Genomic DNA, 17,638 nt, shown 5'->3' on the forward strand with positions numbered 1-17,638 from the left:
AAAGGAAATAGTATGAGACATAAAGGAAATTGTGAGTGAATTAATTAATAAATAACTACATCCCAGTTATTAGTATTTATGAAAAAATAGACGGTGTTGCATTTTTTTTTTAACGTGTGATTGAATGCCCCCCCCCCCCAAGTACCATCAGCCATCATATTGCTTGTTATATAGCCATTAACGAACTGCAAAGATTCACCTTTCCGTCCTATATTAGACCATTTGATACAGCCACGTACCTGTAAAATTATGATTTTATATCGCCTAGTATATCGTATATTATAATACACAAGAATAGCTCTTATTTAAAATCTAACTTTTAAAAAATCAACTTAATTTCTTTGATATTGGAAATCTGTAATTAATATTAAGATAATTAGGAATATATATAATTTAAGATCAAATAATAAGTCTAATTATTCATATAATATGCATGCATTAGCACGACTAACTTATAATTAGCCATCTGACCCCCCCCCCCCCCCACACACACACACACCTTAGTCTTGTAACTCGAATATAAATGCATGTGCATTTGTATATACAATGTATGTAAAAACAAAATGCTTGCTTATAACATACTATGCAGTAATTAAGAATTGTTTATATGTACATGTATTGATCAGCTTCAAATGGTTAACATTCAATCAACAGGTTTGGCTACAGTCAGGTGCCTAACTACCCCCCCACCCCCCCCCCACCCCACCCCACCCCCCCCCACCCCCACCCCTTTGATTTATTTTGGCGATATTTTCCTCAAAATGTGTGGATTTTCTGTCTATCCCATCCCAATTTAGGTAGTCGTTTCACTGTTAGTATGAATTAGTAGTTTATTAATTAATGTATCAATTAAGATTGTATGCCAACATGTTTGGTAAATCAATAGATTGAATTGAATAAATTTACTTCGCTTAATTAGCAATGCAAATATATAATTCAAAGTTAATTTGCTCCAATTTTCTTTCCTCCCCAGTGTCTGCGCGTCAAAGCGTCGGGTTTCGCGCGGTATCTATGTTCAATTCTACAACTTCATGCGCTGAAGAGTTCCATATACGACTTGCGACAAAAGAATTTACGATATACGATTACGATACGTTTTGAAAAACGGTCCTACGATCTGTCGTAAGTTCTTCAAATTTATGACTTAGGACTTAAGATTTACGACTTTTTGTAAAACGGGCCCCAGTAAAGACCAAAGTTGTCAATGCTTGAAAGATGTTTTGACAATCATGTTTGAAGTTCAAACCTATATCTCAAAGTTCAAAGGATCTAATCCAGTCAAAAGTTGTAAGCAGCTGTGAAACACTGTATTCCACTGTAAAATTATTATCTATCAACTTCTCCTGTCTTTTACATTGTTTTTGGCTATATTTAGCTCCAAAACTTCATAGTTATTTTGGATTTCAAACATTTCGGTTGAGCATCACTGAAGAGACATTATTTGTCGAAATGCGCATCTGGTGCATCAAAATTGGTACCGTATAAGTTTTACATGAATATGTGTCTTATGATCATGAATATACGAAATGATCCTACCTGTAGAATGGAGAACTTATCAGGACGTTTAACAGAAGACAGGACAGAGAGGCGATGTTGACCACCAGATTAGCCCCATGTATGACAATATCCTTGAATAAAGTTTCATGCACATTCAAGGATGCGAAATATGTAGTTGCTATGTGTTTGTAAGTGTATTGAACGTAAAATCCCTGATTTTTTAAAATTTCATTTGATGTTAATCTTTCCCCAAAACTCAAATTTTATCACTCGATTGTCCGGACCATCGCTAAAACCAAAACAGCAGGAATATTTAATAACAAAACATTAAACAGTAGAAGGAGCTTTACCATACACAATTCGTATAAATCTAATATTTTTGGAGCTGGTTTGTACCTCTGATCCTTACCGCGAATATGTGACACACAGACAAGAAAATGACAGACGGACGGATAGGCAGTGGTAACTATATGCAACAGGAAGGGAGAAAATACAACAAATCAGACCAGAATTTGAACCTGGTCCCTGAATCTCTAGTCAGGTGCTCTACCAACTGAGTTATCTGACCACCGGCTAACCACCACATTCCTCCCTCCTTGAATATCTTCACAACTTGAAGACACCAATCCAAGATCTTTATCCTGTTCACGACAACATATGTAACAGGAGGGGAGAAAATACAACGATCCAAACATGAATTCAAGTCCGGACCCCTAATTTTGTGAACAGGTGCTCTATGGACTCCTTCTGCTCCTTTGCTAGCTGCCCTGTTTTTATATTCCCATGAAGCAGAATTTATTCAAAAACATATACGTGAGAAGAAAACATTTCTTGCTTTGGCCTTCAATTCGACATTTAGATATATCGACGATGTGTTATCTATTAACAATACTAATTTTCATTCATATGTCGACTCAATATATCCCAGTAAACTCGGAATAAAAGACACCATTGAGTCGTCCACTTCTGCTTCATACTTAGATATTTTATTGAAAGAAAATATCAACGACAAACTTAGTCTATCAACTCAACGTTATGACAAACAGGATGATTTCAACTTCTCCATCGTCAACTTCCTAGATTTATGTCGCAATATTCCATTATCACCTGCATGTGGTGTTTGCATCTTTCAACTGATTCGATATGTAAGAGCTTGTTCTGCGTATGGTCAGTTTTAAACCGAAGCAGGCTACTGACAAACAAGTTGATGGTGCAGGAGTTCCAACAGTCTGGTTTAAAATCAGCATTTCCTAAATTCTATGGTCGTTATAACGATCTAGTTCGTCAATACAATCTATCATTGGGTCAAATGCTGTCTGACGTGTTTCATGCCGGTTGTTAGACCGTTCTTGGCAAACTGATTTTGATTACGGATAACTCCGTTTACCTGATCAAGGTATAGGGCACATGCCGGGTATGACCGGTCGACAGGGGATGCTTACTCCTCTTGGTCACCTGGTCCCACCTCTTGTATATCCAGGGGTCCGTGTTTGCCCAAATCTTTATTTTGTATTGCTCATACGAGCTTTCAGATTGATCACTGTTCGTTAATTTTCACCTTTCACTCAGCTATACGGTCACAGGCTATCAAATCCGTCTGACCGCCACACATTTAACGAAGCAAATTTATATATTCACAAAGCAAATAAACAAACTTCTGTCGGTGCATCGAAGAAACATCCCATTATAAGTCACCAACTGGACATGTCGTTACTTGGGATCTAAATATAGTTGGAAATGACGATCTAAATCATGATTTTGTAGAGTTCCACCACGCAGGGAACACTGATCCTTGAAATGGTGATAGAACTTTATGTTTTTACCAATTCTATCGAAGAATACGTCAGACGATGAGCTGAATATGAAAGGGAAATTTTAACACCTGGTAAGAAAGGATTACATGTACGAGAATTACAGGAATATTGAAATCTCGTATTCTGCAAGTTATAAACAGATATGCGTTCCATCTATCCCTTGTTGTAATGAAAGAATTAGGTAGGTCACATGAGAAATAGGTGCTGGTCCCAGTGATAAAACTCTAAAATAGTCTTTGTTTGTTAAGCTCCTTATTACTACTGCATGATACAGGTGAAAATATCAAGTACTGATTAATATCCTTGAAAGAATAAAAAAATTTAGAACAGCCTGTTGTTGGTTTAAATGGTATCTGACGTGTTTCATACAAAAGCCTAGGTCATTTTTCTCCCCCGTTTACCTGATCAAGACATAGGGCTCCCTATGGATGTCAACATAGGTTACGTACTCCTCTGACCATCTGATCCTACATGCATCACTGATGTTTCCAGGGGTCCGTGTTTGTCTTGATGTCAAATCTGTATTAGTTCAAGATTTATGAGATTAATTATTGCTTACCTTTCTTAACTCTTCTCAGTTTTAATTTGTTCCTTATTCTGAAAATATAATATTGAATGCAAAAATGTCAGTTGATAGATCAATGCAGACCAAGTCCATTCCAATATTTCTGAAATAGTGAAAAGATACCTTAAATTTGAGATGCTGATAAGCGATATCAATAATATTTTAGTCGATACGTGACATAAATTTCATTGGTTTCTACTTAACCTTACAACATTTCTGTTACACAATCCTTTGTCTTTTTAGGCTTTTATATACATATACATAACAACTCAACTGTATGACAAACGGGATGATTTCAGTTTCTCCATCGTCAACTTCCCACATTTATGTAGCAATATTCCATTATCACCTGCATATGGTGTTTATATATCTCAACTGATTCGATATGCAAGAGCTTGTTCTGGGTATAGTCAGTTTTTAAATCGAGGTAAGCTACTGACAAACAAGTTGATGGTACAGGGATTTCAACAGTCTCGACTGAAGTCAGCATTTCGCAAATTCTATGGTCGTTATAACGATCTAGTTCGTCAATACAACCTCGCATTGGGTCAAATGCTGTCTGACGTGTTTCATACCGATTGTTAAGCCGTTCTTGGCACACTGATTTTGACTGCGGATAACTCCGTTTACCTGATCAGGATATAGGGCTCACGGCGGGTGTGACCGGTCAACAGGGGATCCTTACTCCTCCTAGGCACCTGATCCCACCTCTGGTGTGTCCAGGGGTCCGTGTTTGCCCAACTATCTATTTTGTATTGCTTGTAGGAGTTATGAGATTGATCACTGTTCGTTATCTTCACCTTGCATATAGAAGAAAGTCCACTTGTAGTGAAAAGGTTACCTGTAGGTATCCAATAAGTTGACAATTGCTGTCCATTATTTTTAAGAATGGACAGATACTGTCCGTTCTTAAAAATAATGGACAGTAATTGTCAACTTATTGGACAGTGCCAGGTAAACCCAATAACTTATTAGACGTCTACAGGTAGGCTGAAAATAAGAGAAAGACAATATCTTTGTCAAAGAGATACAAATTTAATTTTAAATTCCCTACGAGTAAAAATCAACACAGATGTAGGAAAAATCGCTGAAACACTTAAAACGATATTTCCCTTTAGTAGAATTCTCTGCTTCAACTTTTAAGATTCACAATTTTTAAATTCCATTGGCCATTATTATATCACATCAAAACCTGAATTTGAATGACATATTTCCATACTGTATTTGAATTTCGCTGGATTCAGAGGCACATTCCGAAACTTCTTCACAACGCTTTTTTATGTTTTCTTTATTAGCAGATCCTAATTCAGAAATATTATTTTCGCTTTCATGAATAATTTCATTTCACGAGATGGGTGTAATGGGTTCTTTTGGCTGGCGTTAATTATTTCCTTATCCAAATATTCGAATACACAATGTTTTTCAGATCAAAATTTGTCTCCATAACTTTCTCACCATCCATATCCAGAATATAACACATAATATTCGCAGTATTTTCATTAAAATCCTTAAATTTTGATTGTGAAATGAAAATGCTCTCCCCATCAGAGGAGGACATGTTGATATGGTTCTGTACTATAGAGTGAGTGAATATAAAACCTGCAGTACAAGACTACTTACCTGACACTTTCCAATAAGTGAACAAAAGAATCAAACTTCTACGCAAGACTGGTTATATTGTCAGACTATTCAAAACTAGCTTTATTCATAATTATCATTGTCAATGGGTTTACCTGAGCCTGTCCATTCTTAGAACAAAAGATGTAATGTTTTAAGTAGGATATAAGCCTCAAACTGTCCATTCTGTGAGAGAAAGAACGGATCGAGGCCCGCCTCGATCGGTTCTTTCTCTCACAGAATGGACAGTTTGAGGCTTATATCCTTTGCTTAGTAGGCCCTAAGCCCGATATATCGATAGTTAATGTAAAACATATCTTAGACTTGAGATGGCGATACGTGAGATAATCATACCCTGAGTTTGATATGCCGATACGTAAGATAAATCATACCTTAGACTTGAGATGCCGATAGCTGAGTTAATGATACCTTAAGTTTGACATACCTTACGCTTGAATTGCCGATCAGTAGAATAAATATAGCTGAAACCAGGCAAGGTAGAACAACATTCACAAGATATCTTTTGTTAGCTGGAATTAAAATGAGATTGAAAAGTATCTTAATTAATAGGAGTTATGAGATTGATCACTGTTCGTTATCTTCACCATTTCATTGAATGAAATTATCTAGCTTGTGTTTCTTTTTTAATTAATCATGATTAAAATTTTCCGTTTGGACATTCCATGTCTGATAAGACAATGCATTTCCATCAACGGAACATTCAAACACAGTCTACTATGTTGATATTGTTTAAAGTACATGTATTATAAGTTATAACAGTCGTGGTCGTGGTGGTGGTGGTGGGTGAATCCGTAATATTACAAGTATAAATGTTATCGGAGGCCAGTTCTGAATCCAGGATGTTTTCATCGCATGCTTTTCTTTTATTAAAATTAAATCATTAAGGGTATTTTGATCATTGAAAAAATGACAGGAAAATACGCCCCGATTACGAAAGTACTGTAGTATTTTGAAATCCGATACGAATTATTACCTTGGATGAAGGTACTTGTGCATACCAGCATGAAACTCAAGTTTACTTCATATCATGTATAATATGTTTGCAAAATACAAAGTCTGAGACTATTTAATTTGATTCATGTTTTCGTAGGTTTATTAAGATCGAAATCAAAATAAAAAATGTAACCCTTAATATATTGAACTTTGGGTATACGATGAATTTCCTTACATCCGGAATAGACTATTGGAAATTATATGTTATCGGTAACGATCTTATAATTCAACGATTTTAGTTTTACTTTTCATAATATGTAGGGATAACTTGATTCATTTTCAGTTCTATTTTCTTATTTTAACATTACATTTGAGTAGATGAAAGGTGAAGATAGCGAACAGTGATCAATCTCATAACTCCTATAAGCAATACAAAATAGAGATTTGGGCAACCACACCAGATATATGATACAATTAGATGTGTATTTTGACAAATGTATGTAGAACATCACATGACTTAATTTTTTATATATTAGTAGAGTATATAGAAGCGTTGTAGTTAGTTATATTTACACTTCCACTGTTTTTACCTTTGATATCTTTACAAATCGTAATGATAAACCATTTCTACATGAATGCCTTGCAGTTGTGACCAATGCATGTATGAGTCTTCATATATATACTACGTCTATTTTAACGGCTGGGAATTCCAACAGAAATGAAATTAGAAATATAAATATAAAAATGAATTTCATTTTTTAAGATACCTGAGGGTATGAACTGCAACTTTTCACGCGAGCAGACTTGAGGTTCGCCGGCACGAATCCTCGCAATTCATACTCTCGTGTATGTTTCAAAAATAGACTTTAATTCTTAAATATACAGGCAATTTTACCCGCTTCATGAAACAATATACCAGTGTGAAGCATTGCAGTTCATACCTCCATGTATTTTCTACAATGAAATTCATTTCAAGTTTCCCCCGCGTGCCACCAGTGATAATTACCTAAAATGACATACATACATGTATACACAAGAAACAACAAAACGCTCATTTCATTTTCGCATGTGTGTCATTATGACGTACAACATCTATCATTGTCTGTGATGTAAATGTCTTTACCTGTGATATGAATGTGTTTACCTGTGATAATACCTGTGATATAAATGCATTTTACCTGTGATATAAATGTGTTTTACCTGTGATATTACTTGTGATGTAAATGTGTTTTACCTGTCATATAAATGTGTCTTACATGTGATATTACCTGCAATGTAATGTATTTTACCTGTGCTATTACATGTGATGTAAATGTGTTTTACCTGTGATATTACCTGTGATGTAAATGTGTTTTACCTGTGATATAAATATGTTTTATCTGTTATACCGGTATTACCTGTGATATAAATGTGTTTTACCTGTGATATAAATGTGTTTTACCTGTGATATTACTTGTGATATAAATGTGTTTTACCTGTGATACCGGTATTACCTGTGATATAAATGTGTTTTATCTATGGTATAACGTGTTTCATCACCAGTGTTATGAACTGTACTTATACTCGTGTTATCAACTGTACTATTACCTTGGCTATATCCTGTACCAATACCTAGAGTAAGAAGGCAATAATTAAATAATATAGATTTAGATTTGTATTTTGAGGTAAAATATTTTCAAGATATTGCTTTGGGCACGCAGTATTAATTTTAGTATGGTAACAGATAAACTATGAAGTTTTATTGTTTTTAGAGAAGGAACAAATTGAAACTCCTACACATTTCACACAGTACACAATCTCACAAATTAATCACTGCAATAGTTAAAGTCTGCCTTGCCTATGATTTATATTCGCGGTGGGATACGGGTTAGAATAGGTCCTCAGTACTCCATAGTTGTTGTATGAGGGGACTAAATGGGGCGGTCCTTAGGGCGAGAAAAACTTAACCCCGTGTCACAGCAGGTGCGGCACGATAAAGATATCTCCCTGTTCAAAGGCTTTAAGCACCGAGTATAAGCCTAAATTTTGCAGCCCTTCACAGGCAACCAACCAACTTATGAATTATCATACCGATGTAAAATTTCTTGTGCCAGAAAATGCTGAATTTTGGTTTTTTTGTTTTAATAGTTTTGCTAAATAGTCATCCACTCTATTAGAAAACCATCGTTTTGTGTTGACATAATAAATATATATTCATTATTCCTTTAAGCTGTACATATTCTCTTCCGAACATTTATCAAATTTGATGAGCAAGTTGCCTTGTAATTTGTTCCAATTTAATTTTCCTTCACTTGTATTATATATATATATATATATATATATATATATATATATATATATTCAATAAATTATTTTTTCTTGGTATCGGGGTAGAATAAAGTAAAAAAAAAATAAAATCCAATGCTCAAACTTTTATCTATAGCGCTTTCACCCTGCAGGCTCGTCAGTAGATTTTTTAAAAAGCGCTATAGATAAAAGTTTGAGCATTGGATTTTCTTTTTTTTTTACTTTATATATATATATATATATATATATATATATATATATATGTCATGATGCTTAAATAGTCAACAAAATCTTTAATCATTTCATCGTGCTCCTTTGAAAATTCATTTGTTTTTAATTAAATCATTGTTTAGATTGCTATACAAATTTCAAAAATAGAATAAACACTTTTCTGACCTGGATTTGTACAGTTTGGACTGGTCTCATTACACAGACAACCACGCCCTCTGTCACAATACTCGGATGGTGAACAGTCACATATCTGGCTACATTTACGTCCATAGTGATTAGGTGGACAGGGCGAGGAGCAGTTAGAGCCCCAGTATCCGGACTCGCATTCTGAAAAGATCACATCTGCTATACCAACTTCCAATCCGTATAACACTTATCAAATATTTCATGAAAATGTTTTATTAACACATAATGAGAAACATACCCACACAGATGTTTCCAACTTGTTCATAATCTTTGCAGCATGTCAGAAATGTTCTGAAATTACATATCGTCAAATGAAGCAAATTAGTTAGCTGTAAATCTCCTTATCAATAGATCTTTTAAGCAAAAGAAAAACCGTATCAAAAGTATGATATATTTACTTATTTCCACAAATATTCTCTCCGGTAAGATTTTGACCAGATATCCACGTAATGTTAAAGATCCACAAACACAATATCCTCAGATATGACATTTCCAACCCGATGTAGTGAAACGTCTCACTGTTATATCAATGGAAACAACTAATGGTGTCTAAAATTTGCTTCCTTGTCACAAAACACGTGATTTGACAAACATCATGTCACCGCTATTTCAGCACTTCATAATACATGCAGACTGTAGACAAAAGTATTCGCACGATCGCGTCATTTTTCAAAAGTGTTTATCGAGTATCATACATTGCAGATTATCTCTCTTTGCACAGACATGAGTTATCCTTTCACCGATGATGTATTTAAAAAGTTGAAGGTCAATTACAATGTATGTGACGTAATGATATTTGTGTTCGTCTGCAACTCTGTTTATACATGCAAGGTAGTGATTACAAAACATGGGTTGTAAACATCGGAACTCGGTATAGGCTGCTAAGAAACCATCGTAGCATTAGTTCAGGGCTGTAAAAGTTCCGGGGAAGTTGGAAAATTATTAAGAATTCCTATATCAACTGTGTATAGTGCTTGGGATAAGTTTCGAGTGAGAGGTACAACAGAAATTAACAAAGAAGTGAACGAAAGAAATTAATGAGTGCACGTGCACAGCGGAGACTTGTTAGATAGACACAGTTGGATAGAAAAAGACCACTGTCGGACGTTACAAAAATGTAATGAAATAACAATGCAAATATTTCAAAGAAAACTATTTGGCGATGTTTAAGACAGAAATGGATACTAAATATGTGTTTGTATCAAGAAAATCCGTTCCGAGTTGTCAATCGTGTAAAACGTGTGCAATGGTGTGCGGGTAAAATAAACTGGACCGTGGAAAATGAAAGGAAAATAGTAATTTCTGCTGACAATTGCCAGATTGTCTTTGGAAAATACTATCGAGTATATACATGTATATGGAGAAGAAGTGATTTAAATCTTGACTGTCGGACTGTATTTTCCCCCGAAACTGGTAAAATATTTGGGGATGCATTACGTGTCATGGCGTTATTACTCTTTGCAGAGTCAATACATATAGCAACATGAAAAACTCTGAACAATACGTAGATAACTTGTAGCAAGTCTTTCAAGATGACAATTATCTGTTTATGGATGACCATACACCTGTTCATTGATCTTGTCTTTCAACCAATTACAAAACTGACAAACAAGTTCCAGCACTGAAGTGGCTCACAGATTCACCTGATTTATGCCCCGTAGAAAACATTAAATTCTGGTGATGAACTGCATCAAAAAATTCTGGAAATCTGGACTTCATTTAGAGTAAATTATACAAAATCTCCATGCGCCCTTCCACAACGAGTGCGCCAAGTTCAAAGGGCCCGAGGGTATATCACGAAAGTATTAAGGTACTTGACATTCTTTTATTTATTTTTATTGATTATTGATAGAAACAAATTGTTTATTTACAATATTTTTGCCTTTACAAGTTATTTGTCCTGTTCAGACACTCCAAAAATATGTTAGTTTACCGTCAAGCGTTTTCGACAAACAAAATGGCCGCCCGTGCGAATATTTTTGTCCACAGTCTGTATATCAACAATGTACAGCGTCTCGCCATACACGAGTCGGATTGCGGTAAACATCGGAGTGGAGTGGAATGAAATCTGTATTTAATAGTCCCAGTTTTAAATATCCCTTTGTGATATTTTGATAATAGCTATATCCTGCTTGATTATGAGCAGGATGAGTTACCAATTTAACCGCCTTGTACCGAGAGTAACATTCTTTCCATGTTCTCATATTCTAATTGCAAACCAAACCCAATCAAATATTTTTTATTCAAAGCTAGACATGGTATATACATGTAACAATACAATACAAATTTTATAGTTCCTCAGTGAACTGTCCATATTCATGTGGATTCTATGTACTAAATTGCATGGATATTTTAAAACAAACTGACATCCTAAAAAGAATCTCTTGAAAAATCATTCATAAATTTTCATTTTCAAATACATGTATATATTCAATATAACTTATTATCACCCATTTTGTTGAAAAACATTTTCTTAAAATTACTTTTTGTATCTGAACATAGATATGGACAGTTCATGATAGCATGAAAAGAATGTTATTCTCAATACAAGGTGATGCAATATAAATTGTTAACTCGTCATGCTCATTGAAAAGATGTTCAATGTTTTAGACGACTCAACTGCGAGCGGGATACGGCTGTCAACTTGATTCTGATATCAAATTATTACGTATTGCATTAAAAAAATCTTTTAACGCCTTTTTACATCAAAATGTTTGTATTGGTTTTGTCTTGGAAGCTGTTTGAATAACTAAATATCCCTGTTCCGTGTTACACTGTACCGAACAGTCCTTCTAGTATACACACATTTTCTGTTTTTTTAATTTTTTTACTTTTTTTTTTTTTTTTTTTTTTTACTTTTTATGCATTTTATTGTAAAAAGATGTCCAAATATTGTTTCCTGCAAACTTCCTATGCAGATGATGTGCATACATCTAGCTTTTAACTAGTATTGACTGCATAGATTATTTCAGAGTTATATTTATTCCTTAAACTGATATTCAAAACTGTGAATATTTAATACATACATATATATATAATGTAATATATATTATATGTATATATATATATATATATATATATATATATATATATATATATATATCAGAAAACTCTACTCCGCTTCCCAACTTTTCAAGATTGATTGATGTTTTCCGCCACACTCAACAATTTTTCAGTTAAATGGTGGCGCCCAGTTTGTTTTTTTTTTATTGGTGGAAGAGAGAACCCAGATATAATGTACCTTGGAAAAGACCACTGACCTTCCGAAAGTAAACTGGGAAACTTTCTTACTTACCGGCGCGAGCGGGATTCGAATCCGACTGAGGTGAGAGGTCGTGTGATATTGAGCACGATGTTCTAACCACTTGGCCACGGAGGCCCTCAACTTTCCAAGACAACATCCAACATCACATCGAAATGCTTTCCTTTTTGTGTTGATGTACCGGTATCAGAGAGAAAAGAGAAATTGTATGTTTCTTTTACGTCCCATCGAGAATTTTTCACTCATATATAGACGTCACCAGCTGTAGGTGAATACCATCAATTTTGACCTATTATTATCGATTACAGCCACAGCAGGGAGGGGATTTTAACGTGCCAATGTCTACCGTGACACGGAACCTCCGCATTCAAAGTCTTATTGAACAGATCCGCGATTCTCACTTCTATATAGCGAGGGTTTGGCGGAAGAATAATCCCTAACTATGTTTACGTCTTAGGTGTTACGCAAGCATGGCTCAAGCGGAGCTCGAACCCACGACCTACCGGTTACAAATTCTCTACCACTGACCTACCGAGACTGGTGAAACATGTAGTGTAATGAAATAAATTATTCTAACTTTTAGATAATGAATCACCCTGCTGACATGGTAGATAAATGATACCACGGCTCATTTTTATGCAGTAAACGATTGTAGCTAAGATATCATGATATTTAAAGAAGTGTTCATTTACATGTATAGTATAAAATAATTATATAACCCAGAAATTTAATTAGACAAACTTGTTTTTATTTTTTTCCTCTTCAAATTATGTGCAATTGATATTTTAATATTTCCTCATTATTCAATTTCCTCATATTTTAAACCGAACTTCTTCACTCTGAAAGGTTGATTGTATATTGTCTAACTCATATGGTATTGCTTATGAGTTTGATCATTTTTCGTTATCTTCACCTTTCATCAAGACGTCACTATTGCCGGTAAAGGGCTTCAAAATTTAGACCTATGCCCGGTTTTTTCAGCAGGAGGGGGGGGGGGGTATCGTGCCAAACCTGTAGTGACACGGAACCTCGGTTTTTGCAGACATATCCGAAGGACCGCTCCATGTAGTCGCCTCGTACGAGAAGCAAGGGTTCTGAGGACCCATTCTAACCTGGACCTCAAGAGGTTTATAAATAGCGTATACTGACCAAAATCCTTTTATATGGTATAAAATTTATTTATCATTTACAATTCAATTTTCAACAATTTCAAAATCTTTATTTCGTTAAATACAATGCATTTTAAATTTAATCGCGCAGGAATACGCCATCTGAGTGAGGGGTGAAGCTGGGGTCGTCGGTCGTTCAACAGCATACTGAGCAACTTTGTGAAACATATCTATTTTACTGTGATATATCTATTTGACAGTGATATACATAGGACAGACATAATTCAATATAAATCCGGAAGTGAAGGTAGTGGATAGGAAAGTGATTTGTATGTCTACTGTTTTCCTTTTTGGGGGGTTTTAAGCTGCTTTTGAATATGAAGAGAAATCTATTCAAAAGAAATGTTGCATTAAGAATCTAACTTTGAGAGGTGCTGTTTCAATGCGCTGACTGGACAGTCTACCCCTACACATAATGCTGCATACATTATTTTCCCCTTAGGGTTTTCAAAGGTATATATACCTTCCTGCCACTTTCTTTCATAGGATCATCAACATGAAGATTCAAATGACTTCATTGCTCGTGGAACTCTTACCTACTGCTCAATGGCAATTAATAACCAGATTCTGAATCTTCAAGATACAGATGTTAATTCTCCGAGAGGGTAGGCTGATATCTCATCCAGATAATATATTTATGCTTTGTGGGTAGAGAGAACCATCTCGCAGCTTTTTAGTTTTCCATCCAAGATGCATGTATTAACCATTGATATCCTTGAAATCTCCATATCAAATTATCACCCAATGTTATGGACATGACGGTTAATTGCTGATGTTGTACTCGTAAAGACATCAATGTGTTGGTATGATATTTAGATGATTCTTCTTTGGACATAGATTGAGACCTTTCTTTATTTGACCTTAGTGCAGCCTCTGCATAAAACTTTATTTACTATTTCTATCATTTCAACCAGGTTGTCCTCTCCACTGAGTTTATCAAATTGACTCCACTTTTTTGGCACACTGTTTTTGGTTATATTTAGCTCCAAAACCTCATAGTTATTTTGGATTTCAAACATTTCGGTTGAGCATCACTAAAGAGACATTATTTGTCGAAATGCGCATCTGGTGCATCAAAATTGGTACCGTATACGTTTTACATTATGACCCCTGGGTCGAGGCCTCTGCTGGTGGACTGTTAGTCCCCGAGGGTCTCTACAGCCCAGTAGCTTAGTACTTCGTTACTAGCTTGAAAATACGGATGTATATTTAATTGCTGTTATAAAATTGAGAGATTCATTTCAAAATTAAGGATTATCTCCCTCGTGCATAGTTCTTATCCTTGGACGAATTTGGCTCCACTTTTTTGGCACGCTGTTTTTGGCTATATTTAGCTCCAAAACTTCATAGTTATTTTGGATTTCAAACATTTCGGTTGAGCATCACTGAAGAGACATTATTTGTCGAAATGCGCATCTGGTGCATCAAAATTGGTACCGTATACGTTTTACATATATATAATAATTATATATATATATACAATATATGTTTGACCAGTCGACAGGGGATGACTCTTTCTCGACATTGGTAACCCTTTTTGTCAAATCCAAGTTAATTTTCCAACTTTTATTACAAGTACAGAGTATACTAACAACTATCTAACTTTCTTCTCTCCTTCCCTCCTCTCTCAAAATACATGAGTATTTATATTATTTTCCAAGGACAAACCATTCCGATTGACTCTGTCCACCTATGACACTTAGAAGTAAACAATTTCCAATGTTATTGCTTAACAGACATTTACGGTGCCAGAGCAATAGAACTATCCATCCTTGTGGTAAAAATACAGGTACAGAGGTTGTAAAATAGGAACTTTGCTGACAATTTGTTAATGAAGAAGTAACTTCAATTTACAGTATCACTGCACGTGAGGTTATAATTACAATATTTGCTTACAGAGCAATTACAAAGTAAGAGTCCCAATTTTCCGCATCTCCTCACATATAGATAGAGTTGTCAAAACAACAACAAACCAAGCAAAGGTACAGTATAATGACCGATAATTGAGAAAAACAAAGCAAACATCCCTGTACATCTTCATCTAGTTACACATTACGTGTTGCTTACTCTACCTAGACACCTGACCGCCGCGGTGGTCTAGTGGTTAGAGCGTTCGCCCCGCATGCTGAAAGCCGGGTTTGGAATCCCGGCCGTGACAAACCCAAGTCGTTAAACATGTAGTAACAGTTCTATCGCCAAACGCTCGGCATCAGGTGTGAATGTCACAGGTCCTCAGAGATGACCTTAAAAAACGGATGTCCCGTGTCACAATAGGTGTGACACACTAAAGAACCTTTACTGCCCGTGAGCGCTGAAGCCGATATTTGAAGCATCTCACCGATCTTGATGACGTCTCCATATGAGTGAAAAATTATCTCGAGAAACGTTAAACAAGATACAATCAATCAATCCTAGACACCTTATCCCACCACTGGTAAAACCAGGGGTCCGTGTTTGCCCAGCTCTCTATTTCGTATTGTATATATACTAGCAGAAAAAAGAAACTGTGCAATATAAAATTTAGTATAATTTTTCTACATGTATTGTTTATATTCATAAAATCCAAACAATCGATAAAGATGATGTTTTTGAAAAATATCGGATAGTACCTAACTCAGATGTACGGACCTTTTCATGGTTATTGAACATATGTTATTTATTGAAGTGTTCGTACGCACGAGTTTTACTGGTCAATACTGTTTGGAGTAAGAAGTGTAAAAGGAAAGCACTTTAGTTTTGACAAAATTTACCCCTCTGTCATGCCACGACTCAGCGAAAACCAACGTAATCGTGCTGTTGGGATGCTTCAAGCTGGAATGGCACAAAATATCGTAGCAAGACACTTTGGAGTTCATCGGAACACCGTCCAGTCATTATGGAGACGTTTCCAACAATCTGGTAACAATCGGAATCGACCACGTTCTGGGCGTCCTCGTGTGACGTCGCATCGACAGGACAACATTAGACTTGTGCACCTGAGAAATCGTTTCCAGACAGGAAGTTTGACTGCTCGTAGCATTCCTGGACTTCAACCAATCAGTCCAAGAACTGTGCGTAATCGTCTGCGCGAGCACAACATCAGACCAAGACGTCCAGCGGTGCGCCCAATACTGCTTCAACATAATCGTATCCCTAGACTAGCGTGGCACAGACAGCATCTGCGATTCAGAATACAGGACTGGACCAATATTCTGTTCACTGATGATTCCAGATTTCATTTGCATAGCAGTGACAGCCGTTGTAGAGTGTATCGTCGCGTTGGGGAGCGGTACCAGGACGCTTGTGTTGTGCAAAGTCGACAATGCGGTTGAGGTAGCGGTATTGTGTGGGGTTGAATAACAGCACGTGGAAGGACCCCTCTACAAATTGTCAATGGAAATTTCACCGGCGAACGCTATCGAGATGAAATTTTTCAGCGCCATATGAGATACCCTTCATACAGAGACATCAAAATCACATCACTCTGCAGCAAGACAATGCAAGGCTACATGTTGCACGTGTAGTTAGCGACTTTTTTGTTCAACAGAATGTCGATGTCTTGCTTTGGCCAGCTGTCTTCCACGATTTATCACCGATCGAGCACGTCTGGGATGAAATGGAACGACGTCTACGCCGTTTACCAAATCAGCCAGTGACATTGGCTGATTTAGGCCAGGCTTTAACCAACATCTGGAATATCATCCCTCAAGCATTTCTGAACACTTTAGTGGCATCAATGAGGCGTCGTTGTCAATCATGTGTGAATGCAAATGGTGGTCACACGTGTTACCAACTTTGTCAATTTACGTTCGAATACCAGTGTCTTTCGAGTGTGCTGAAATTGACGTTATTCGACGTTAACATTAATGGATTATGAAATGTTGTAATGAATACATTTGTTAACAGTATTACAAAAATAAAATTTGTTCATTGTTATTTTTTATCTTTTTTTCATATATTAAATAATGCACAGCTTCTTTTTCCCCGCTAGTTTATGAGTTTTGAGATTGATCACTCACTGTTTGGTATCCTCACCTTTCATGTAAAAGTGACCAAAAACAAAGCAATCTAAGGTATT

The 17,638-nt window shown here is 35.8% G+C and overlaps 1 protein-coding gene across 2 annotated transcripts in view; it reads right to left on the reverse strand.

Annotated features, from left to right (window-relative positions):
• Positions 1-17,638, reverse strand: part of LOC125663534 (protein draper-like) — a 46,904-nt gene that overhangs the window by 6,837 nt on the left and 22,429 nt on the right. The window contains exons 1-6 of one of the 2 annotated variants that reach the window (XM_056148474.1): positions 9,549-9,663; positions 9,389-9,441; positions 9,130-9,291; positions 8,035-8,058; positions 5,939-6,023; positions 3,871-3,908 (exon numbers count right to left, since the gene is read on the reverse strand). In XM_056148474.1, coding sequence (XP_056004449.1) covers positions 3,871-3,908; positions 5,939-6,023; positions 8,035-8,058; positions 9,130-9,291; positions 9,389-9,441; positions 9,549-9,640 — 454 coding nt within the window. In that variant the 5' untranslated portion in view covers positions 9,641-9,663. Of the gene's footprint in view, positions 1-3,870; positions 3,909-5,938; positions 6,024-8,034; positions 8,059-9,129; positions 9,292-9,388; positions 9,442-9,548; positions 9,664-17,638 lie in introns of those variants that run through there. The other variant, XM_056148475.1, reaches the window with a different exon arrangement.

This window comes from Ostrea edulis, chromosome 1 (genome assembly GCF_947568905.1).
Source record: "Ostrea edulis chromosome 1, xbOstEdul1.1, whole genome shotgun sequence".
NCBI classification, from domain to species: Eukaryota; Metazoa; Mollusca; class Bivalvia; order Ostreida; family Ostreidae; genus Ostrea; species Ostrea edulis.